Genomic DNA, 25,673 nt, shown 5'->3' with positions numbered 1-25,673 from the left:
GAAGCCAAGAGGGGGCAGAGTGCATGAGAATCATGGGAAAGAAGGAGTCGTCAGCAGGTGCAGATGTTAAAGAGCACCATTGCCCCGAAGAACTTTCTGAGAGGCCGAATATCTTCCATTGCTGTGCTGACCAGTGTAGTGGGCCCTAGCCACATAGGGCTGCTCAGTACTTGCAGTGTGACTTGTATGACTAGGGAGCTGAATTTTTAAATTTCATGCAGTTTTAATCAACTTATATTTAAATGTTGTGGTCCCTGTATTAGACAGCACAGGAATAGAAGTTAAGCAGGGTGACGACTGAGAGAGGCTGTTGAGTTGGTAGCTAAGAAGTGACCTCCTTTAGGTGGTATTTTCAGGGGAGTAGAGTTGAGGAGTGGATGGAATACGAGAAATCATAGGCAATGACTATAAATTTCTCTTTTAATACATTTGAAAAGTGAGGCATATTTTGGGAAGGTGTATTAGTTGCAGTGATTTCTGTGGCAAAGTCTTCGAAAATGAAGCCTGGTCCTGCTTTCCTCACTTTTCTTTTTTTTTAAGAGTAAGAAGAGCTTTCCCTGGAATCTCTAGCAAACCTCTCCTTGGGTATCATTGGCCAGAATAAAGTTAAATCCAATTTAACTTATCTCATTGACCTGGCCTGAGAGATTTGCTTACCCATAGACCGGACATGTGCACTGCTTGGAAGAAGGTTAGTCCCCCAAACTGTATGAAGGGCCAAATGATGTTGGGAAGACTTCAGGGGCCATTCCAGAAAGAATTGTTCCGGGTGAGATCTTGAGCTCTTGATGGCTCAGGAGGATACTATGAATGTCAGAGCCGGAAGGGTCAGCGGAGGAGATGAATGATAACATCAAGAGGCAGGAGGGGTGAGGGGTGAACATGTGGTACTTTGGGGTGGAGGCAAAGTGATGAGTGAGAACTGAGAGCATGAGGCCCTCAAACTACATCTAAAAACATCAAGCCAGATCCTAGAAATACTTTGGAACAGATTGTGAAGATTTCTTTTCCTGGCTAAGCACATATGTATTCTTTATGGAAGGATATAGCATTTCCTGCTTGATTATAATAAAAGAATTATGTGTTCATGGTAGAAAATATAGGAAAGGACTTAGAAAAAATGGAAATCTTGTCCTTGTGACCAGTTACTTTATCATTTTCTATTTCTACTTCTGGTGGGTGTGGCCACGTGCACATCTGTATGATTTTTTTTTTAAAGATTTTATTTGTTTATTTACAGACAGAGGTCACAAGTAGGCAGAGAGACAGACGGGGATGGGGGTGGGGGAAGCAGGCTCCCGGGTGAGCAGAGAGCCCGATATGGGGCTTGATCCCAGGACCCTGAGATCATGACCTGAGCCGAAGGCAGAGGCTTTAACCCACTGAGCCACCCAGGTGCCCCACACATCTGTATGTTTTATGCACTATTGTGGTTGGATCTTTGCAGTCAAAATTGGGCAGGCTAGAAAGTAAGAGTTGGAGGGGCTTTTGTTTAGGGTCATGTGAAAGATTAAGGAAGATTCCTGGAAAAGACGAGTTATGAGTTGCTCTGGAAAGTTGGATTTGCTTTGGCAGGTGGGGTAGGGCCGAGAAGGCTCAGGCTTGCCTAGTACATAGTACACAATGAGATCAGTGTGGCTAGAGTATCAGACATGGGTGGGGTAGAGTGGGAGGAGAAAAAGGATCAGGGAAGTAAGGTGGTTCGTATTACAGAGGGCCTCGAATACTGTAAAATATAGTCTGTGTTCTGCCCCACTGGAGCTTTGGTACAGTTTTGAACTGTTGCCTGTTCACACTTAATGACTAAGAGGGTATGAGTCTCACTTTCCTCTGGAGAGGACAGCACATGTCCTGCCTCCGACTCCAGGTCCTGGTTTTGTGAGGCCAAGTCTCCCTTTCTGCCTTCCCCTCCCAGCCCGGCACTGACACCTGCCGTCTCTGCTAGGTAATGCAGCCTCCTTAGGAGGCCCTGCCTTCGCCGTGTGCCTGGTTGGTAAGGTTTAACTCGTGCAAGTTAAACCCAGCCGAATGTCTTCCCTTTGTATTCATTTTCATGACACACATTTGGAGAATAAAGTATTTAAGTTCCAAAGATGAGGTCTCTTTTATTTAGATTAAATCAGGGCAAAGGAATATTTTGCCTGTGTCATATGGTAACAGAGGTACATATTATATATTCAAGAGGAAATACTGTGAGGGAGACCTCTTCAAATCTTAGAACCTGCATCATGGCATATCTTACTGATCTTGGATGTTTGGATGTTACTGCTCAATTTATTGATCATTTCTCCTTGGGTTTTGGTTCTCATTTCTAGGTTTTCAAGCCTATGGCTGATGCTGCTGTGAAGATTGTAGAGAAAAATGGCTTTAGTGATAAAATTAAGATTATCAACAAGCATTCCACTGAGGTGACCATAGGGCCAGGTAAGATTAATACATATTGTTTTGAAAGTTTTACTCGAAGGAGAGAAAAGGTTTATTCTGGTTACCTGGAATAAGTGTATTCAGATAATCACAGGAGAAATGGGGTCTCCCCATGTGGTCTGAAGGTAAGTACTTTGCTTTTCTGCTAGTTAAATCAGCAGTGAGTAAACCAGAACTCATCACATGCAACTGTGGTGATATAAATGAAACTTCCTTTTGCTTTAAGCAAGTTGGAATTCTTATGTGACTCAGCCCTCTGTATTTTGAGTTTCCTCATACAGAAGTGAAACTAAGTAGATGGCAGAGAGGTTTGCTTTGTGCCAAAGTCCTGCTTCAGTGTCTGAGGTGTGCGATTTGCCTGGGTACCACACAGTCTCCCCAGGCTCTCAGAGTCATTTTTATAGGCTAGGCATTTGAATCAGACTTCTCAAATTTCATGTGCTACTGATTCCTGGGGAGCATGGTGGAAAGCTTTGAAAAAGAAGCTTCTTGGGTGAGGGTCTGGATATCCCTGCAGTTTTTTAAAACACAGTAATTGAGAAGGAAGCCTCTGTATAAGGTCAACATATCTGTTCCATTTAATTAAAAAAAGGTTTTAACGGAGAATCTGAAACATGCACAAAAGAATGGATTAGTAGCCCATTTATATTTTTATTTTTTTTATTTTTTAAAGATTTTGTTCATTTATTTGACAGATGACAAGTAGGCAGAGAGGCAGACAGAGAGAGAGGGAAGCAGGCTCCCCACTGAGCAGAGTGCCTGATGCGGGGCTTGATCCCAGGACCCTAAGATCATGACCTGAGCTGAAGGCAGAGGCCCAACCCACTGAGCCCCCCAGGCACCCCAGCCCCTTTATTTTTGAAACATACATGTTATCCTGTTTTTTAATCCTTGTTATTGAGGCAAATTTTCATAAAGTGAGTGCATCTGTCTTGTATATAGTGTGATGAATTTGGACACATGTAAACACATTTGTAATCTCTTTTGCAGTCAGGACAGTAGAATGTCTTTATCATGCACATAGAGAGTCCTTGTGACGCTTTGCAGCCAGTCGCCTCCATATTACTGACCCTAGGTGCCCACTGATGTGCTTTCTTCAATACAGGTTAGAGCTCCCTTTTCTAGAATTTTGAGTAAGTGAAATTATCCATGTGTACTCTTTTGTTCCTGCTTTCTTTTCTGTAGCATGATGCCTTTGGGTTTCATTCACATTCTGTGGATCAAGAGTTCATTCTTTTTGTTGCGGAGTAGCCCTCGGGTGGATGCCTTCGTTCACCTGATATACATGGGTAGTTTACTGGTTAGGTCTTTAGATTTAATGATCTTCTCTTTTGTGGTGTCTACTCTGCAAGGTATGTATGTCTAGTGAACTTTTTATTTCTGATACTGTATTTCTCATCTCTGAATGTTTCCTTTGATTCTTTTTTATAATTCCCATTGTTCTTACATGTTTCTATGGGATTATTTTTAGATTTTATTTATTAATTTGAGAGTGAGAGAGCACAAGCAGCAGGGGAGCAGCAGCAGAGGGAGAGGGAGAAGCAGTCTCCTCGCTGAGCAGGGAGTCCAATGTGGGGCTTTATCCCAGAACCCCAGGATCATGACCTGAGCTGACGGCAGACACTTAACCCACTAAACCACCCAGGCACCCCTGTGTGTTATTTTAAATAGTTACTGTTATCTGTATTAGCTGCTTCAATATTTTTTATCTTCTGCTTCCACTCTTCTGTCTTTTCTGGGTTTGTTCTTACGACTAATTCTTATCCTGGTTCTGGATTACACTTTTCTTCTTCACATGTCTAATGATTTGTATTCGGATGCTGTGTATGTTGGCAGTTTTGCATTGCTGAGTATCAGAGTTTATTGTCTTCCTTTAAAAGCTTTGTCTGCCTTGCAGTTGGGGTACTGACAGATCAGTTTGATCATTTCAGGGCTCGTGGTTTTTTTGTTTGTTTGTTTTAATTTACGAGTGAGAGGGAGATGGGGCAGAGGAAGAGAAAGAAAATCACAAGCAGGCTTCATACCCAGCATGGATCCTGACATGGGGCTTGATCTCATGACCCTGAGATCATGACCTGAGCCAAAATCAGGCGGGTTAACTGACTGAGCCACCCAGGTGTCCATTCAGGGCTTGTTTCTAAGCTTTGTTGAAGTCGGGTTAGAATGGCTTTAAGTTGAGGTACCCCGAGTCAGGCTCTATGCTGGGTGTGGAGCCTACTACAGATTCTCTCGCTCTCACTCATTCCCACTACCCCTCTGTCCCCACTCTCCAAAAAAAAAAAAAGGAAAAGAAAAAGAAACTAGCTTTAAGTCAGGGTTTCTTTTCTTTTTTAAAAATATTTTGTTCTTAAAGATTTTTATTTTATTCTTTACAGCCAACATGGGGCTAGAACTGACAACCCCAGGATCAAGAGTCGCAGGCTCTGGGCGCCTGGGTGGTTCAGTGGGTTAAGCCTCTGACTTTAGCTCAGGTCATGATCCCAGGGTCTTGGGATCAAGCTCTACCTACATCCAGCTCTCTGCACAGCTGGGAGCCAGCTTCCTCCTCTCTCTCCGCCTGCCTCTCTGTCTGCGTGTGATCTCTGTCTGTCAAATGAATAAAATCTTTAAAAAAAAAAAAAAGGAGTCACAGGCTCCGCATACTGAGCCATGTGCCCCTGTCAGGGTTTCTCAGAGGTGACATTCTTGACATTTTGGGCCTGGTCATTCCTTGCTGGGAGGAACTATCTGCGTACTGCAGGATGTTTATCCCTGGCTTCTTACCAGTAGAAGCCAGTACTACCTAGTGCCCTTCACCACACTCCCCTCCCCCCAACCCAGGTCCCAGTCAGTTGAGCCAACCAAAAAGGTCTCCAGACATTGCCAGATGGCATGGGGGTGGGGGCAAAATCACCCTCCATTGAAAACCACTGTTCCAAGACGATGTTGGTCTCACTAGTACCAACATGGCTTTCATAGAGTCTCTCTGGGTTGCTGGCTGGTGAGCTGCAGAGCTCTGTGAGCTCTGGAAATTGTTCAGTTTCCACCTAGATGGTATGGTCATCGTTTGCCTGGCTTTCTACAGTCTTGTCTTCTGTGTGTGTGAGTATATTCAGCAAGAGGCTTCAGGGGAGCCCTGGTCAGATTCCCGAAGCCCCTTTTCTTTTTTTCTTTTCTTTTTTTAGATTTTACTCATTTATTTGACAGAAACAGCGAGAGAGGGAGCACAGCGAGGGAGTGCAGGAAGGAGAAGCAGGCTCCTCGTAGAGCAGAGAGCCTGATGCGGGGCTTGATCCCAGGGCCCTGGGATCATGACCTGAACTGAAGGCAGACATTTAACGCCCAGGCGCCCCTTGAAGCCCCTTTTCTATGTAATATCCTCTCTGGTTCCCTCCCCTGTGAGTCCCAGCCACCTACGCCCTTAACTCCACTTGCTGTCTCCTTACCTTAGCAAGACTGCCACATTCTGCCAGACTTCCTGCTTCCCATAGCAGTCCGGAGAGCACCTACTGGCAGAAAGCCAGAGCAGTGGTAGGGGTCACTTTGTTTCTCTTCTTGCGGAACAAACTGTTTCCTCTTTTTTCTTTTCTTTTCTTTTTTTTTTTTTTTAAGGTTTTTATTTATTTGTTTGACAGAGATCACAAGTAGGCAGGGGAGTAGGAGGGTGGGCGGGGAGCAGACTCCCTGCCGAGGGGGTCCATCCCAGGACCCTGAGATCATGACCTGAGCCAAAGGCAGAGGCTTAAGCATTTGTGCCATCTGGTCATGTGGCAGAGACCTAGAAGGCAGTGGGGTACCCACCCTTCTCGGGCTCCCCATCCTCCTGGAGCTCCCTGCCCTCCTCAGGCTCCCCCCGTAGCTCCTACATTAGCACTCAGCATACTAGCTACCAGGCTCTCAGGAGTGTTTGTGAAGATTTGGTGGACCATAAAGCTTTGTTTATTTGAAGCAAATTGGACAGTACATCATTTTAAGTTACTTAATTGGCTTAAAAATTATTCAGGAGGTAGAATTGGCAGGGCTTGGTGACAGAGAGGGAGGAATCACGGAGTCAGCTAAGGTTTGCTGCCTGTTGTGGGTGCTGGGCGTAGTTCTAGGCATCGCATGGGGTAAAATGCCCAGCAGAGCAGACAGGGCTGCCGCTCCCCTGGAGCTGGTGAATGATGGCCAGGTTTCAGGCCTGTGTGACTGGTGGTGCTGGCCACTGAGGCAGAGGCATGAGAGGGAGAAGCAGACATGTAGGTGTGGGGTGCAGTGTGGGACAGTGTATTTATGTTTGAGTTCGGCGTGATAGCAGAGAGGGTGGGCAGTGGCCATTGGGAGGGTGGTCTCTGTGCCAGGAGACAGGTGTCTCTTGTCAGGGAGACACAGGGAGCACAGGGCTGCTTTGTAGAAAGTGGGCAGCGGACTGGCCAATTCAGCCAGAGCAGCCCCACCCCGGTTTACATTTTGTTGTAAACTTAAATTGACCTTGCCCCCTATCTCCCCACCAGGGGAACTTATTTAAAAGCAAGTCCGGGAAACCAGTCCCAGGTAACAAAGTCCAAATACAAGGGTGGGTCAGGCCAGGTGGAGGTATTCAATCAGTGGAGGCGCATACTGTCTCCTAGCTACCCAGGAGCGTGGGCACCCGCCCTTGGGGAGCCTTTTGGCGCCAATCCTAACCAAGGTGTGATAGGCTAAATCAAATGTCTACTAGGGTAAATTGTAATTCAGTTGGTCGCCTAGTGTCACTGTGGAGTTTCTTGTGTGTGTTACAGTCTCATTGGCCACCTGTGTGTGGCCAGGCCCAACCACATGGCCTTTGCTCTATAAAAGTTAGTCTGGAAAGCAGGGAGGGGTCATCCTCTCTGTAGGGGTGGCCGCGACCGCACCGGTCAGTTTGTCGGTGTGATTCCTGATGCTTGGCGGGAAATAAAGCTTTGCTTGACCTTCGACTTGTATCAGTCTCACTCCTTTAATCACGGGCCCATTATTGGGGTACCCAATTTTGAGGGGACCCAACAGTCAGCTCTTACCTTTGCTGTCCTAACCACCACCACTTGGAGCAGGTCTCATTACCCTTGTACAGATGAGGTGACTTACAGTCAGCACTGAGGGTTCCGGGCCAGAAGGCGGGATCCAGGGGGTCTCCATGACTAAAGGTTCAGGCTCTCTGTACCGCACCCTCCTTTAAGCCTCCTTAATGCTTCTCTTTCCTTAAATTGTCCTTGAAACACATCTTCTCTGTAGGAAAGATGAGTGGGCTTTGTCAGATTGGAATTAGTGCAGCCTTAGGAGTGTTCACAGCTAATTCTCTGTGATGAATAGCCCCTTTCAAAGTTAATTTTGTCTCTTGGCTCATTAAAAATTAAAATTGTAGAAGTAACATTACATTACATTACAGAGGTTCAGGAAATAGAGTCAGCCAAAAGATCTCCCCTACTCCTACTATCCTAAACAACTATTACTTGGGGGCTCATTGTTTGGTAGCAAGAAACCTAATTTAGGGGGCTTTGGTGTAAGGAACTGGGGAATCCTGGATCTTGAAGTATTTGTGGAATTACACAGCCTTTCTAGCTTTGGTTTCCTCTCCCTCCATGAAGTCTAAAAATATTTGAAGGACCAATGTTCAGTTTTGCTTTTCAAATCATTTTTGCTAATATATTAATAGTTTAATTGTTAATTTGTATCTCTCCAGTTGCTAATAATAATGAAACATTTTCCACATACTTGATTGATTAGTTTTTCTGTGATGAATTGTCTATTTGTATTTTTGCCTGGTTTTCTTTTTGGGTGTTTATAGTTTTCTTACTAGTTCTGTGAGTCCCATGCAATATTAAACATACAGAAAAATTAAAAGAGTGGTATAGCAAACACTGCATTCTCGTAACCAAGATTTACCAATTGGTAGTATTTCGATGTGTGTATGTCTATCAAAATGGGTTTTTTGGTGAGCCATTAGAAAGTTTCATGACACTTCTAGATAAATTGAATGTGTGGATGTGCTTTCAGAGTAATGATCTGTTCACCTTTTATCTTTCATGTATTTGCTGTCAGTATTTTTTCTCATTGATCATTTGCTTCTGGCTCTGATTCCTTGTGTTTCTCAGATGGTGACATGCCATGCCGTGCCAATATCCTGATCACAGAGCTGTTTGACACAGAATTGATTGGTGAAGGAGCGCTGCCCTCCTATGAGCATGCGCACAGACATCTTGTGCAGGTAGGGACCTGGGGCCTCCCTCGGCTACATTGCTGTGCTCTCTGCTGGCTCGCACAGGTCTCCTTGATGCCCCACGCTCTGCACAGCCTGAGCCCTCTGTACTTCACTATACCCCCTAGGATACCCTTGATTCCTGGGAGACTCTGCTTCTCCTTAATTAGGACTTGTGGGTCTCTTACCAAGTCTTCGTAGGCTAGAGCTGAAAGGCAAGAAACTGTCTTCAGCTTCAATTCAGCCAAGGTTCTTTTTTTTTTTTTTTAAGATTTTATTTATTTATTTGACAGAAATCACAAGTAGACGGAGAGGCAGGCAGAGAGAGAGAGAAGGAAGCAGGCTCCCTGCTGAGCAGAGAGCCCGATGCGGGACTCGATCCCAGGACCCTGAGATCATGACCTGAGCCGAAGGCATCGGCTTAACCCACTGAGCCACCCAGGTGCCCTCAGCCAAGGTTCTTTAACTGTCACCTGTGTATAAGGCATTCTACTATCCTGGGAGAAAAACAAGACATTCTTCCTGTTTCTAAGACCCACACTGGTCAGGGATGGTATAGACTGGTTGGGCCAGGTGGAAAAGCCGACAGAAGCACCAGTAACATTTGTTTTAAGACTGGCAGATGAGGGTCAGGATGAGGAGATACGGGTATATAGAGAGAGGGTGAAACATGGAAAGGTCCTGAGGAGAGGGAGAGGTATCCCAGGTAGCAGACCTGTTTTCTGCGTCAGTGGGAGGACCTCTCAGGCAGGCTTGTGAGCTGATGGTGGAAAGTCAGAGAGAGGGCAGAAGGCCCTGAATGCCAAGCCCTCTCTCCATTCTAGGCAAAAGAATTTAGGTAGTGATAATCTTTGGCATTTTTTTGGAGAAGGGAGAGGCATGCTGACAGTGTTATTGGAGACATTGGTCTTCCTTTTTTATGGACATAAATGTCTCCAGAGGCAAAGGCCAGCTGGGAAGGTGTGAGTGTTTGCCACTTTTGCTGCCACCCGTATTGTGGGCACCATCTGGGCGAGCCTGCCGCTGCCTCCATCTGGGGCCCTGTGTGGGGGTTCTTGGTGTGGCCAGAGTGAAGAATGTGGCTCCTTCCAGGTCAGTTGGGGCCACAGGCCACATTATTTACCCAGTCAGTGTGTGATGGTGATCACACTGTGAGATGTCTCCTTTTCTCCAAGATGGAAGATGTTTTTCTCGTAACTTTGGTAGTAATTATTTCTATTGCTCCACATTAAAGCCGTGAACTAGATGAATCTCTAGAACAGAACACAAGGATATTTAAAATTACACTAGTGTTGCCCAATTGGCCTCTCTCGAATTCATCTAATAATTAAGAAGGTGTGCAGGCAGCTGTCTGCAGTTTCCTTTCTCAGCTGGTCTGCGTAGCCAGGTGTCTATTGTCTGTTCTAATCACTGCCCTCATCTGCCCACCTTGTGTCTGAGCTGGAAAGAGTTACAGCTTTTCAAAAAGTCTTCCATTGCCTGTCCCTTTTCCTGCCCTGTTGGAGGTCATGCAGCCAGGATGCTGTATGTCTGACAGATAGTCCATGCAGTGGTGAGTGACCCAGTGATGGATCTAGGAGGTAAATTTATTGGGTGCCTTCATTTTGCCAGCCAGGGATATGAAGGTGTGCTTCCAGGCAGGCAGGTTGGTGAGCAGGCTGTCACAGTACAGTTGGAGGGTACGCTCCAGTGGTGGTCAGTGGGGTGAGATCCTGCCCTCTGTGGTAGGGGAAGATGGGGAGGAGCATCAAGGAAAAGAAAGCTCCAGCAGAGTCAGTCTTGAAGAGTAATCAAGTATTGGTAGGTCATACGGGGGCGTTCTCAGTGGAGGAGGTCAGCATGCACAAAGATGGGAAGGTGAGCTGGTGCGGTAGGAGTTGTTGGCGTTATGGGTAGTGTGGGAGGTGGGCTTAGAGCTGAGGGTGGAGGGCGGGGCAGGACTAGACTGAGATGGGCCACTGTGCAGTGTGGTGCCACAGGAGGGTTGTAAGCAGGGGTTGATAACCAGGTTCAGGCAGGCAGGCGGGCACATGGAGAGCATTTGGGATGCTAGATCAGGGGTGGGAAGACTGGTAGAAGGTGGTTGGAGTCATTCAGGCTCTGGGGCTGAGGTGGGCCTCAACTGAAACCAGAGAAGTGGGCCTGGGCAGGTAGCCTTGGGGAGGAGGGAGGTGGTCAAGGACTTGGTAATTACTTAGATGTGGAGGCATTGAGGATGATGCCAGGGTTTGGGGCTTGGGAGACTGGATGGGATGGTGGTGCTCCTTATTGAATGGGAAGATGGGACGAGGACCGGGCTCGGGCAGGAGGGAAAGAGGTGAACGTGATTTGTTTGGTTTAGGCAGAGTTTGAGCTACCTGAGGGTCAGACAAATAAGTGAGAACCAAGAGGCTTTTGCTGTGCGGTATTTGGTAAACGGAAACGGGCTGGCTGACATCCCTCACAGGAGAGCGTGTGGAGCGAGAGAGATGGGCCAGACTAGGTCTGTGGGGAGTTCTCTCTCTTTGAAGGATGGGTAGGGGAAGCACAGCCTTGTGAAGCAGCCAGAGAGGGAGAACAGTGTTTCTCATCCAGAGCCATGCATGGAGACGTTTCTGGTGTCACAACTGAGAGGGGGATGTTGGCATCTTGTGGCTAGAGGCCAGGGATGTTCGTGAACACCATATGATGCACGCAACAGCCCCCACAGCAAAGGGTCATCTGACTGAAGAGGACTCTAGTATGGAGGCAGGCAAACCCCGTGCCTGTCATTTCCCTGCCGTGGCCTCTGTGAGTGTCCTCTTCATGCTGGGCCCCTGCCGCCTGGTGCATAGAGGCTATCAGGTGAAGCATAGAGGTAGGAGGGAAACCAGGTGAGTGACTGCAGCCAAAACCAAACGAGGGGAGTGGTTGGCGGTGCCTGGTGAGGCCAGGAGGTCAGGTCATCCGAGGGTGGACACTTACCCACTGTGCTGTGCGGTAGAAGGGTTCTGGGTCTGGGTGAGAGCGGCGCTGAAGAGGACTCGGAGCCCAGTGCCAGCATCACTGCTTAGCAGACTTGGACTCTTTGTGCGGAGTTGGTGTGGGAGTTAATGAGCATGATGACAATTAAGGATTATTTTTGAAGTATTTGAGAGTGTCATGTAGTTGGGAACTTACCTGACATAAATCGTTTTAGGCATAATGTGTATTCTTTTCGAAATCTGGTTCCTTTTTTTTGCTTCCCCAAGGACATTAGGCTAAGAACAGTTCACCATCCTCATAGTGAGTGGGAAGGCGTTGGATGCTATTCAGCCGACCTGATATTAAGGAACAAGCCTCTTGATCAGTGAGAATTGCTGTGGGTTTGTTTTATAATACATCTACCGGTTTATTGTTCTCTTCTTTTGTTTTTGTAACATATACTTAGGAAAACTGTGAAGCCGTGCCTCACAGGGCGACTGTCTATGCGCAGCTGGTGGAGTCCAGGAGGATGTGGTCGTGGAATAAGCTCTTTCCTGTCCGCGTTCAGACTGGCCACGGAGAGCAGGTCATCGTCCCCCCCTTGGAACTGGAGAGGTGCCCCGGTGCCCCATCTGTCTATGACATTCAGCTCAACCAGGTGTCGCCCACTGACTTCACTGCCCTCAGTGATGTGATGCCCATGTTCAGGTACCAAGGAGCCGGACCAGCCAGTGGTGCTTTGAGATAATTTGGTGGAATTGGGGGCTTTAGAAGTTTTTCATGAATGAGAAGGAAATCTAGCTAAGGTCACCTTCTGAAGGCAGGAGTCCGTTGCAAACAAGTCTCATTGCTGGCGATGTCACCGTAAAAGCTTAAAAATGGAGGATGTGAGCTTTAAATATGCTTAAGTTCCTGCATATTCTTCCACAGTGTGGACTTTAGCAAGCAAGTCAGTAGCTCAGCGGCCTGCCACAGCCGGCAGTTTGAACCTCTGGCATCGGGCCGAGCTCAGGTGGTTCTCTCCTGGTGGGACATTGAAATGGACCCTGAGGGGAAGATCAAGTGCACCATGGCCCCCTTCTGGGCACACTCAGACCCAGAGGAGCTCCAGGTAAGAAGAGGCAGGAGTTGAGCACGTTTTCGTGTAAATTAGAAAACTTGTCTGCTTTTGGTTGTGGGAAAGTAGCATGTTGAACCTTAGATTCACAGGAATTTAGAGACAGGAGGACTGTGTCAGGATTTTTTTTTAAAGATTTTATTTATTTATATGACAGAACGAGAGAGAGAGTGTGAGAGTGTGTGTGCGCATGTGTGCACACGAGGGCACAAGCAGGTGAGTGGCAGGCAGAGGGAGGGGGAGAAGCAGGCTCCACGCTGAGTGTGGGGATACACACACACACACACACACACACCGCCCCCACCCCAGCCTGTGGCAGGCAGAGGGAGTGGGAGAGGTAGGCTCCCCACCGAGTGTGAAGAAGGAGAGAGAGAGAGACAGACAGACAGACAGACACATGCACGCACACCTGCCCCCACCATGGCCCTGAGATCATGGCCTGAGCCAAAGCCAAGAGTTGGCCCCTTGACTGAGCCACCCAGGTACCAGTCAGAGAAGAGTTAAAACAGCAACAGCAGCAAAAAGGCAAGGGAACCCATGGTAAGCTAGAAAACAGACCTCTGAGTCTGCCGAGTTCATGCACGGCACCAGCAGACATGAGGCCGCAGAGGGGTGCTGGCTCACATGGTGGTGCTCAGAGCCCCCACCCCCAGCCGCCATGGAACCCCAGGGCCTCAGCTCAGCTTGGAATGGAGGACTGTGGTCTGTCTGCAGCCTCGTTTTCCGTGCCCTCAAAATCTTGTGTAGAAAGTGGGCAGAGGATGTGAACTACAGAAAAGAAGTGCATGGTTTTAACACAAAACGAACAGCTCTCAAGCCTCACTTGTACGAGCAGTGCAGATGTAAACTGCATTTAGACCTTTATTTTCCACCTGTTAGTGTTAAAGTTCAGAAAGGTTGGTGACGCGCTCTGGGTAGGTGCTGTGGGGAAAGGCAGGCCCGTGAACGTCAGAGCTTCTGTGGAGTGTGGGGAGACCCTGTCTGTCCCTGTGGGAAGGGACACCACTTCTAGAGGTTTAGGCTCTGGGTAAAGTTGCATAGGCGTACAATGATGTGTGTGCCAGGATACTCACTACAGCCCTGACTTAATGAAAAAGGACCAGAACACCCTAGAAGCCAGCAATAGGGGACTGGCTAAGTCTGTTGTCCTATATCCATTTAGAGGGTGAGGCAGGTCCCAGAGCACTGCTGGAGAACAGTCTCCAGGACAGTCATTAAATAAACACAAATAAGAGGTGCAGAACAGTGTGTCGCGTGCCAGCGTTCGTGTTATTTAAGAAGAGAATATATGTGTTTAGGACTTTACGTGTGTGGTGGGTGTGTGCGAGAGGATCTTTGGAAGCATTTATAGAAGTTGGTAAAAGTGGTCGCTTCTGGGAAGGGGGCTGGAGGTTAGGGGTGGAAAGGAAACTTAACTTTTCACTCCATGACCGTTTTATATATTTTGAATTTTCAATGACGTGTATGTATTGTCTACCCTCTATACACACACTCAAAGGGAGGGGGGTAGTGGGAAAGCAGATCAGTGCTGAGAAGCCAAACCTTCCTTGAGAGGGCCAAGGCAAACTCAGGACAAAGCACAAGCTGACACTATGCAACCCCCCACTCCCAGCCCCAGGTGGGCTCTGTGTGACATTCCTCAGGCTGTCCTAAAGCCTGAGGGAAGGAAAAACAAATGATTAACTGATAGAGATCGAGGACCTGAGTCTCCTTCAGTTTACGAAAAGTCTTAGTGATTTACAAGAAAAAAGCATTCTTATCAATAAAACATTCTTATCAATAACCCAAAGTCCAGCAGGAGATTCCCAGCTGTCTTAATGCTTTACTAGAGGAACAACAACCTTAACTTGACAATGCCGGAAGTCTCCAGTATCTTGGAGGTCCTCTTAGTATATGAAAATCCTTTTGAAACTTCCCTTTTCCTTACCTCCCCCAACTCCCAGGTATCTAATCAGCTACCCCACACCATCCTGGTGCCGCTCTTTCTGCCTACGGCTTCTTTCGGCATGCTTTCATAAAAACACCATTTTGCACCAAAGGCGTCTCAAGAATTCTTTCTTGGCCGTTGGCTCCAGACCCTACAACTTCACCATTTCCATGAAAACCATCCCTTCTCTACCTCGTAGGCTCTGCGCACCATTCTGTCTGTATTCTGTTGTTACCATATGCTGGGCACTGGATTTATCTCCACTGCTGGCCTGTTAGTTGTGGGTGTACATAGGGTGACACTGGGGGACGGCCTGTGCTGCTCCCCTGCTCCCCGAGTTAGCGCTTAGGCCAAAGGGTCATGACTGCTGCAGGATTGCAGATGACCCTCCCCACGCCTGGGCCTGTGAGGTCCCCCATGTCCCCTCTACCCTTCAGCTGCCTGGCCCTCGGTGGCCATGCCTCCAAGCAGTGCATATGAACTTCTTTGTGCACAGCCTGGTCGGTAGGCTGAGCGTGAGTTTGGAGGCGGGAGGGGGCTGGTCAGAACTCACCCACGGAATTGAGATAGACACAATTGAGAGAGACACGTGGCTGCTTGCTTCCTCTCCAGGAATGTGATGGATGTAAAATTAGCAGAAGAATGTTAAATGCCAATACTTTCATTTGCATATTTTCACAGTGCTGCCCGTGTGGTTTTGGAATACAGGGTGAGGTTCAGTGGGGTGAGGTCCAGAACCCCTGACCAAGAAATAATTCTTGAGACGTCTTTGGTGCAAAAAGGTAGTTATTAAAGTAAGGTGACAAGACCGGTGGGAAGAAAGAGCTGCTGCCCCAGGGTCTTGAGGAGTGGTGATTAAATACTGGGGAGTTGGGGGAAGTTAAGGAAAAGGGATGGTTCAAAAGAACTTTAATATGCTAAAAAGGACCCACCTACGAGATACCAGAGGCTGGGGGGGGGTCGCTGTGTTGTTTCCCCTTCTAGCAAAGGGGTGTTCTCTCTAGCAAAGTGTTAGCGCTAGGACAGTAGGGAGACTCTTGGCAGCTGCGGGGTGAGCTTGTGTTTTGTCTCCAGCTGGCCTTCTCCCTCCGCACTACTGTGTATCTTCTTATTCCTTCAGTCCTCATACGAGACGTGCCACGGGCGACCACACAGTGCCCAAACTGACACCAAGGCACGACCCAGCCTTTTGGAGCAGGGCCTCGGGTCTAGGCCACAGTGGTTGGTGCTTATTTCCTGACTGGGGTTTGCGTCCTTGCTTTACCGGCAGTGATTTAATGGACTGTTAGAAATTTGAAGAGCCGCAGTGGATCTCCCTCACAGCTTCACTGAACTGCTCTTGGTCTGAAATATATTCTAGGCCAAGGGCCAGTGGGTTCAGTCAGCAGCCCTCAATTTAGCGTTAGGACCTGGGAGGCTGGTGTGTGAGGACGCGATGGTCAGGGAACTCAGGGAACCATAATCCAGGAGGGGTTGGGGAAGGCTTCTCTTGTCTTTGGGTCAGTTTGCTTAGTAAGGAAAAGAACAGGTTTTAGAGAATATTTTTTCCTTGTTAGCATTTACTTATTCTATATTGTGTTTAGTTACACTGTCATTTTTTTAAAGATTTTTATTTATTTATTTATTTGACAGAGAGAGAGAGAGAGATCACAAGTAGGCAGAGAGTCAGGCAGAGAGAGAGAGAGAGAAGCAGGCCCCCCACTGAGCAAAGAGCCCAATGCCGGGCTCTATCCCAGGACCCTGGGATCATGACCTGAGCTGAAGGCAGCGGCCCAATCTACTGAGCCACCCAGGCGCCCCTACACTGTCATTTTTTAACTGTTATGTTCAAATAGACATTTTAGACACCTAGAAATGTCATTCACCTGCCTTTTGGTTAAATTCAGATCTGGGTAGGCAGAATGCAAGTTCCTGAAAAGTAGGGCTGGTGTCAGCTCTCTTTGTGTCTGCCCACAGTGCTTTGGGAGTCTCCCAGGGACCAAGTTTCTCTTAGTTCCGGCTGATAACAGAGAATGAACACACACTCATCTCATCAGAATTGAGCCAGGCATCCACTTTTTAGGATGGTTCTTTGTTTTTTAAAAAGAGGCTTTAAAAAAAATAAAAAGAGGTTTAAAGATTATGAGAGTAATAACCCTCCTTGTGTAAAATAAAAAGGAGACCAAAATCACTCCGGGCCCTGTCACTGCAGAGAGCTCCCTTTTGATCTCTTTCCACATGCATGAGATTGTGGCGCTAGTTTCTGTTTTCATGCTGCATGGAGTCTGCAGTTACCATCTTCAGTGCCTTCTCATATTCTGTATAAGGACTTGTAGAGCCGTTTCTGAGCCGCTGGACCTTTGGGTTGGTGCCAGTTTTTGCTAGTCTGGATCTGTAATAAGGGCGTTCATGTGAATATAGCTTTTTTCCTTTAGTTTTTCTTTACCTTTTTTTTTAAACTTTTCTTTTTCAGTGTTCCAAGATTCATTGTTTATGCACCACGCCCAGTGCTCCACGCAATACATGTTCTCCTTAATACCCATCACCAGGCCCAACCACCTCCACCCCCAGAACCCTCAGTTTGTTTCTCAGAGTCCACAGTCTCTCATGGTTTGCCTCCCCCTCCGATTTCCCCCAGCTCCCTTCTCATTTCCTTCACCCAGTGTCCTCTGTGTTACTCCTTACGCTTCACAAGTAAGTGAAACCACATGACAGTTGACTCTCTGCTTGACTTACTTCACTCAGCATAATCTTCTCCATTCTGCTTCGGTTTTTCTTTTCAAAGAATTCTGTATACAGGGTTTGTAGTGTCAAAAAGGATGAATGCAGCTTATTAAAAGTTGACTCTGGATCATCAAAAACTGTTTAGAATTTAAAGTTATTTAGAGTATTTTAGTAATTTAGAGCAATACTAAATTTAGATTCCAGGTCTTTAAAAACTATTTCATATTATTTTATTTTTATTTATTTTTTTATTTTTTTGAATAAATGCACTGTACTAGGTGTGGAGCTCAGCACAGGGCTTGAACTCATGATCCCAAGATCGCGAGTTGGAGTCTTAAGTGAGCCACCAGGCTCCCCTAAAAATTTTAATTCAAAAGAATAAACAGAACAAGACCTTTCTGTACTATTTTTTCAACTTTTTATTTTGAAAAATTCTAAATCGACAGAATAAATGAAAATAAATACTGATATGCCCTTTACTTAAATTTCCCAGTTGTTAACATTTGATATGTTTGTCTCTTCCCCCATCTTCCCTCTCTGCTTCCCTTCTTCATTGCCTACACACACACACACACACACACACACGAGGTGGAGGCATGCATATGTACACATGCACACACAAGGGGTGGAGGCTGGAGTCCCCCGTCCTGAACCCCTCTTGAAGACCACATTGCTTCCTTCTAAAGCCAGCAGCGCTCTAGCAAGCTTTCTGGCCATTAGCCACTCACTTGAGAATTCTCCTCTCTCTTTGGCAAGAGTAGGCATCTGTAGTCCACAGCATGGTCTCCCTGCAAGTGGGTTTGGGCTTGGATTTTGACTTCTGGATTAGAAACATTGCCCTTTCTGCAGCTTGGGGACGGTTGATTCTCTATTCCCTGTTTCAGTGGCGGGACCACTGGATGCAGTGTGTGTACTTCCTGCCACAAGAAGAGCCCGTTGTCCAAGGCTCAAGCCTCTTCCTGCTAGCCCACCACGACGACTACTGTGTATGGTACAGCCTCCAGAAGACCAGGTATGCCCTGTGTCTTGTGGGCAGGGCGGGGGTGTGTGCTCTGGGCCAGCGACTCTGCACTTCTGGAAGTTCACCTTATAAACCCTGTAGAGGCATGAGTGGGCAAGTTTGTGTCTAAACAGAGTGAGAGTAAGAAATAAGAGTGAAAGTTTTGTGACTGGCTCTGTTAGCGCCTATTGTCACGTACTCAGAAGAGGCTGCCCTGGTTGTAGGGCCCCCATTTGGAAGAGACCTAGATGAGAAGACTTGAATTGGGGGGTCTTCTAACCTCTAATGCCCCTTTGCAAGCGTGTTCCTAGGCTCATGGCCTCTAGAGGTTGGGGGTGTGCCCACCACCTTTACCGGGCAGATCCCTGAGCCTTGCCTTCATGCCTGCCAGTGCCTAGCAGGTCATGCTCATCATGTGTGTCTGTCTGTTCATTTCCTGGCCTAGCTCCGAAAAGAACGGGAGAGTCTCCCCACCACGCCCTGTGTGCGACTGCCAAGCTCATCTGCTCTGGACCCGGCCTCGGTTTGGAGAGATCAATGATCAGGACAGAACTGAACGATACGTCCAGGCCCTGAGAACGGTCAGTATGCAGCCCCTTTCTCCCTCCCTTTCCCCCTCCTTCCCCCTTCTCTTTGCTTAGCCAACACCCCCTTCTCCCACTCCCTTAAACAATCCTCTCCTGTTGTAAAAAGTGATAAGATACTACAAGGAATGTTGAAAGGTCAGTCTACATGCAAATAAGGGATTGTAGTCTGACCAATGCCGATGGTCAGTCTACATGCAAATAAGGGATTGTAGTCTAACCAATGCCGATGGTCAGTCTACATGCAAATAAGGGTTTGTAGTCTGACCAATGCCGACGGTCAGTCTACATGCTAATAAGGGATTGGGATCTGGCCAATGCCGATGGTCAGTCTACATGCTAATGAAGGATTGAAATCTAGCCAATACTGTCTGTTTCCCTTTTTGTTAACGACCAATGAAAGTAACTTCTCACTATGTAAATGAAGGATGCTGAGCGAACCAATCAGGGGTATTCCCGCACGCCAAGTATGCCTTTACATTAGAACTAGCCAATCTACAAACACCAAGTATGCCTTTACATTCAAACCAGCCAATGAAAACTTTGTAACCGTGCTTTTGCTTCTGTACGTATGTTTTCGCTTCCCCAAACCCCATAAAAAGGCCCTGAACTAAGGGCTGGCGCGCGAGTCCTCCTAAGACTTGACCGCCCGCAGGTACCTGTGTCTACTCAATAAACCTCGTGCTGTTTGCATCTGACCAGTGGACTCGGCTTGGTTTTTGGGTCCGGGCGTCTCCTCCTGAGAAGGGGTCCATTCCGGGGTGCTTGGAGCCCCGGGGGGATCTTTCATGTGGTTATAGGCAAGAGGGAGTTGGTACCATGGACTCCAGCTCATTGTTTACTTACAGTTGGTTGGTTTTGATTTCTGTGCTTCCTGGTCTTCTGGTGGCTCCTGGGTGGGCCCTCAGGTGGTGAGCCAGGGAGCATGTTACCGGGCTTGTTCTCTACTCTCCTATGAGAGCCTCTGTCTGGGAGTCTTACCAGTCTCTGCCTTTGCCCCTCGAAACATGTTGCCTTTGTGGTCACTAGCAGTTGCTGTGGGTGATCCCAGTGGATTCGGCAACCCCACCCATCCTTTCATCTGCCTCCTTTCTAAAATTTTCTAGGGGCGCCTGGGTGGCTCAGTTACTAAGCATCTGCCTTTGGTTCAGGTCATGATCTCGGGGTCCTGGGATCAAGCCCCACATCAGGCTCCCTGCTCTACGGGAAGCCTGTTTCTCCCTCTCCCCCTGCTTGTGTTCCCTCTTTTGCTCTCTCTCTGTCAAATAAATAAATAAAATCTTCAGATAATAATAAAAATAAATAAAATTTTCTGAAATATATATCTGGTTAGGGGCGCCTGGGTGGCTTAGTTGGTTAAGCGACTACCTTCAGCTCAGGTCATGTTCCTGGAGTCCCAGGACTGAATCCCGCATTGGGCTCCCTGCAGAGCAGGGAGTCTACTTCTCTCTCTGAGGGCTCCCCCTCCCTGGCTCGCTCTCTCATTCTCCCACTCATTCTCTCTCTCTCAAATAAATATAATCTTTAAATATATATATACACATACATATATGTATGTATGTGTGTATGAATGAATGAATGAATGAATGGATCTGGTTATATAACTCTCCTGCCTAAAAACATTTGTCCCTGCTGCCTGTAGCTGTGGTCTCTTAGGCCAGGACCACACACAGGCTTTGGAGGGGAGTCTCTTGGGCCTCTTGGAGTTGTATGCAAAAATATGTGTGCATACATGCAAATAGATGCATTTTTGCAGGAGGGGGATCCAAACTGTCTTAAGTTTCTCTCCAAGGGTTCTGTGACCTGTAAAGGAATCACTGCCTTTGGTGAGTTACTTGAGGGACCCACAGCTATCTGTGCTGTGACCGGAAAGGGAAGAGACTGGGAGGTGGTCCCCAGCAAGTGGGGCAGGTTTTCAGCTGGGCTTTGTAGGACAGCTTGAGGAGAGTCTTTCCTGACAGTGAGGTCTGGGTGGGGAGAGGTGGGTGAGGTGGGTACATTGGAGGGAAGGGGCTGCTACTGCTTGGCAAGCCTGACTGTGGGGACCCAAGAAGATCCAGCTGGGTGTTGAGGGTGTAGAATCGGATCAAAGGATCACAGAGTGAGTTGGTGGAGTCAGAAGAAGGGAAGCATTTCTGTTAGTGCGCCAACAAGAATTTCTTGACCTACCATAAGAAAACCTGTGTTGAGGTGGTTCTTCTCCCGCAGGTGCTGAAGCCGGACAGCGTGTGCCTTTGTGTCAGTGATGGCAGTCTGCTGTCCTTGCTGGCCCATCACCTTGGGGCAGAGCAGGTACTGGACAGGCGCCGTTCTGCCGGTTTTCCGAAGGCGGCTCTTGAGTTTGAATGTTACGTGGTCTGGGTACATAGTTCTGTGACTCAGGCTCTTTGCAGAGCACAGCTGCCGTGGATGCAGGGACTTTGGGCTTGATCACCTCCGTGTGCAGGCAGGAGTGAGGCTGTAGCTGTTCCTGTAGAGCTGCAGTTCCTTGTCAGAGTCTGCACCTTGTAAGGGTCAGTGCGGCAAGGGGGAGTGGTGCAGGGGCGGCTGGGTGGCTCAGTCCATGAAGCGTCTGCCTTCCACTCAGGTCATGATCCCAGGGTCCTGGGATCAAGCCTCCCTGCTCAGTGGGGTGTCTGCTTCTCCCTCTCCTCCCCTGCTCTCGCACACACTCTCTCTCTCTCAAATGAAGTCTTTGTGGGGAGAAAGGGGGATGCTGTCCCCATGGGTAATGAGCACAGGTAGACTTGGTTTGGTGGTACCTTCTGCCTTGAAATGATCTTGTTGATGTTTGATCTCTAATTTCTTTTTCTCTCAAGTGAATCCCCTACAACTAAGAGCATGGTATTCTCTTTAGGTATTTACCGTAGAAAGCTCAGCAGCTTCGCACAGACTGATGAAAAAAGTAAGTGATAATGGTTGTTACTGAAATTATGAGGGGACCGGGTGGGGGCCTGCCTTCCTGCATCTGGGATTGATGGCTTTGATGCTGTGTTGGCGCTCAGGGAGAATCCCCTCCATCTTGAGAGCTGGCTCAGAAATCTGGGCTGTCACTGGATAGTAGCAAACCTCCAGACTCTGCTTTGTGTTTTGTGGCTTTTCTCCTCACTTCACGTAAAACTAACAAAACTAAAATCTTTGCAGTGATACAGCTGAGCTTATGATTCGTTTTGCCACCCGGTGCCCAGAGAGTCACTGCTCACAAGCTGACCTGACTAGTTGGTCCTGTGACCATTATTTCTCCCCCAGATGATTGGCTTTGATTTCTTCTTCTCTGAAGGAAACTCCCAGAAATACAAGCCTGTTGCTGAGTCTTGCTTACAGGCCTGTAAGAGAAATTTGTTTTGCTATTACAACATTTTGCTAGTGATCTCATCCTTGGGGCACTGGATGCCCCTGGAGGAGAGAATTTCCACAAAGCAGATGAAAGTGGTCCTCTAGAACTGTTTGGCCAGAAAACTGCGAACAGACCAGGCAACTCTGAGGGGTTGGTTTTTCCTGGACAAAAAGAGTACTTTCATTTTTTCTCTTGTTAAGATTGTCAAGGCTAACCATGTGGAAGATAAAGTTCATATAATAGAGAAACGGCCTGAGTTGTTAACGTCTGCAGACTTGGAGGGTGAAAAGGTGAGTGGCGATGGCTTTGTCTTTGCATGGAGGGCGCAGCACTGCGCTGATCTGAGCGCCCCCTTCTCACGGCTGCAGGGGGCCTCCCACCCCTGACTTGGCTGCTCTCAACTCGAGCTGATCTCGGCTGCTTCTGAGGGAGGGCACAGTGGCTGTCTTGAGATCAACAGCTGCGTGTTGTGGCCTCTCTGCCGTCCCCCTTCCCAGCATTCCAGCTCCACTTGCTCCCGTGTTTTGGTTCGCCTTTCTGCCTACTTCCTGCCATGGCTGCGGTTGCTCTTCTGATCGTCTGTCCCCCATGGTAGTTGGTCTTATGACCACCCCACCCCACCCAGTGTGCCTCTGAAACTACTCCCACCCCTTAGTGACCTGAGAAACCAAACACAGTCTTCCCGCACATTTCCTCTTACCAGCCTCCTGGACCCTCATGACCCAGGGGCCTTCTTAACACATTTCTTTTTAGGTCCATAAGAGACTGCTTTTTTTAGGGGCACCTGGGTAGCTCAGTCGGTTGAGCATCTGACTGTTGATTTTGGCTCAGGTTATGATTTCAGGGTCCTGGGGTCGAGTCGCCCTCGTGGAGAGTCCTTAAGGTTCTCTCTCTCCCTCTGCTCACATGAGCTCTATCTTTCTCTCAAATAAATACAATCTTTAAAGAAGGAGAGAGAGACTGCTTTTTCCAGGTTTTTATCTTTCTAGCTGCTCTTTCTCAGCTTCTCATGGGTTTCTGTTCCTTTACTCAATCCTTTTAGCAGCATTTCTTGGTACTTTCTCCTTGTCTTTTCTGTCCGTCTGTGTGTCTTCTCTGGGTGATCATTTCCCATAAGGGAATCTTCGGCCGCCAAAGCTGGGACTGCAAATCTCTTATGTCCAAGGACCAACTGGATAGCTTTCTTTACATATCTGCAGGCCCTTCAAGCTGGAATCGATCATCTTTCTTTGCCAACTTTTTTTTTTTTGACAGCTTTGCTGAGAATTGATGTGCCATAAAATTAACCCATTTCAAGTGTGCAATTCAGTGATTTTTTGTAAATTTGTATAATTATACAACTATCGCATATTTCAGTTTTAGAGCATTTCTGTCACCTAGCCCCTAGACCCAGGAAAGCACTGATCTGGTTTCTGTCTATAAAATAGTGTTTTCTGGGCGTTTTATGTAAGTGGAATAAAACAATGTGTGAACTTTAGTGTTGGGCTTCTTTCACTGGTCATGCCTTTGAGGTTCGTCCATTTGTAGAACATGCTGGCATTTTGTTCCTTCTCAGTGCTGAATAGTATGTGGAGCGCATGTTGTTTCTCCGCTCACCTCTTGGTGGGTGTTTGGATTGTTTCAAAAACGACTTTGGCCTTTAAAATAATGCTGCTGTGAACTTTTTTTTTTTTTTTAAAGATTTTATTTATTTATTTGACAGAGAGAGATCACAAGTAGGCAGAGAGAGAGGAGGAAGCAGACTCCCTGTTGAGCAAAGATTTCCTGGAAGTGGGGCTCAATCCCAGGACTCTGAGATCATGACCTGAGCCCAAGGCAGCGGTTTAACCACCACCCAGGCGCCCTGCTGTGAACTCTTTTCTTTCTTTTTTTTCAGTTTTAGGAGGGAACTGATGCAGCTAGGTTTTTAAATTTAAATTTGTTTAGAAGTTTTATTTGTCCATATAATCTCTGTGCTCAACATGGTGCTCAGAATCACGACCCTGAGATCAAGAGTTCTGTCCCCTTTGGGCTGAGGCAGCCAGGTGCCACCATAGCTGCTGTGAGCATGGACAGATGTCTTTGTGAGGATATATGTTTTTAATTCTCTAAGATGCGGAGGCTTGGAATCACTGAATTGTGTGGGTTTTTTTATACTTTTTTTTAAGATATAATTTATTAGAGGGAGAGACAGTGACAGAGGGAGCCCAAGCATGGGGAGTGGGAGAGGAGGAAGCAGGCTCCTTGCTGAGCAGGGAACCTGATGGGAGGCCTGATCCCATGACCTGAGCCAAAGGCAGACGATCCCAGGACCCTGAGATCATGACCTGAGCCGAAGGCAGCAGACGCTTAATGACTAAGCCACAAAGCACCCCTTCGTTTAACTCTTTAAGATACCACTACACTGTTGTCCAAAGCAGCTATACCATTTTACATCCCCACTAGTAACATGTATGAAAGTTTCAATTTTGCTCTGTCTTTATTGGCACTTCGTACTGTCTGTCATTTTTATTATGGTCATTTTAGGTTGTGTAGTAATGTCTCATGATTTTGATTTGTATTTGCCTAATGACTAATGATGTTGAACTTGAACACCTTTGCATGTGCTCATTAGCTGTCCTGTGTTTAATTTGGTGACATAGCTATTCTTTGGCCCATTTTTCCCCCCATGCTTTTTTTTTTTTTTTAAAGGAAGAATGTTTTTGAGATATAATTGACATACCATAGAATTCACCCACTTGAAGTGTGAAATTCAGTGATTTAGTGCATTATAAGGTCATACAATCATCACTACAATTTGTTTTAGAACATTTTCATCACCTAAAAAGAAACCCTGTGCCCATTAGCAGTCACTTCGCGTTTGCCCCCAGTCCTCCCAGCCTGTAGGCAACCCTCAATCTGCTTTTTGTCTAGAGATTTTTAGATTCTGGACACTGCATAAAAATGGAATCATATGAAATGTGTGGTCTGTATGTGGTTGGCTTCTTTCAAGGTTCATCCACGTTGTAGCATAAATCAGTACTCCATTTCTTCTTACTGCTGAAGAATATTCCATTGCATTGGATAGACCACATTTTGTTTATCTGTTCAGCAGTTGATGGACACTTGGCTTGTTTCTGCTTTTCAGCTGCTATGCATGCGACTGTCTGAATACTCAGTCCAAGTTGTACTTGCCTCTGCCTTCAGCTCAGGTCATAATCCCAGAGTCCTGGGGTCGAGACCCTCATCGGGCTCCCTGCTCCGCGGGGAGCCTGCTTTCTCCCCTCTCTCTGCCTGCTTCTCTGCCTACTTGTGATCTCTGTCTGTCAAATAAATAAATAAAATCTTTAAAAATTAAAAAAAAAAATTAAAAATACTCCGGTTCTGTAAGCCATTGATAATGGCACACCCGCTAGCCTCCAGGTCAGTAGAGTAGTGATTAGTAGGGGTGAGGCCAGGCTTTCTTGCCTTGTTCCAATGTAGTAGGGCCAACTCTTTTTTGTCTTTGGTGTTTCCTTCTGCATCT

At 47.1% G+C, this 25,673-nt stretch overlaps 1 protein-coding gene across 4 annotated transcripts in view; it reads left to right on the top strand.

Annotated features, from left to right (window-relative positions):
- PRMT7 (protein arginine methyltransferase 7) overlaps positions 1-25,673 on the top strand; it is a 48,027-nt gene that overhangs the window by 16,692 nt on the left and 5,662 nt on the right. For 3 of the 4 annotated variants that reach the window (XM_044255863.1, XM_044255860.1, XM_044255862.1), the window contains exons 5-13: positions 2,316-2,424; positions 8,496-8,608; positions 11,988-12,229; positions 12,452-12,632; positions 18,153-18,280; positions 18,714-18,849; positions 21,061-21,144; positions 21,710-21,757; positions 22,390-22,479. In XM_044255863.1, the coding sequence (XP_044111798.1) occupies positions 2,316-2,424; positions 8,496-8,608; positions 11,988-12,229; positions 12,452-12,632; positions 18,153-18,280; positions 18,714-18,849; positions 21,061-21,144; positions 21,710-21,757; positions 22,390-22,479 (1,131 nt within the window). The remainder of the gene's footprint in view (positions 1-2,315; positions 2,425-8,495; positions 8,609-11,987; positions 12,230-12,451; positions 12,633-18,152; positions 18,281-18,713; positions 18,850-21,060; positions 21,145-21,709; positions 21,758-22,389; positions 22,480-25,673) is intronic. The other variant, XM_044255864.1, reaches the window with a different exon arrangement.

Source organism: Neovison vison, chromosome 7 (assembly GCF_020171115.1).
Source record: "Neovison vison isolate M4711 chromosome 7, ASM_NN_V1, whole genome shotgun sequence".
NCBI lineage: Eukaryota > Metazoa > Chordata > Mammalia > Carnivora > Mustelidae > Neogale > Neogale vison.
The sequence above is the reverse complement of the archived record's forward strand: the minus strand, read 5'-3'. Positions and strand labels throughout refer to the sequence as shown.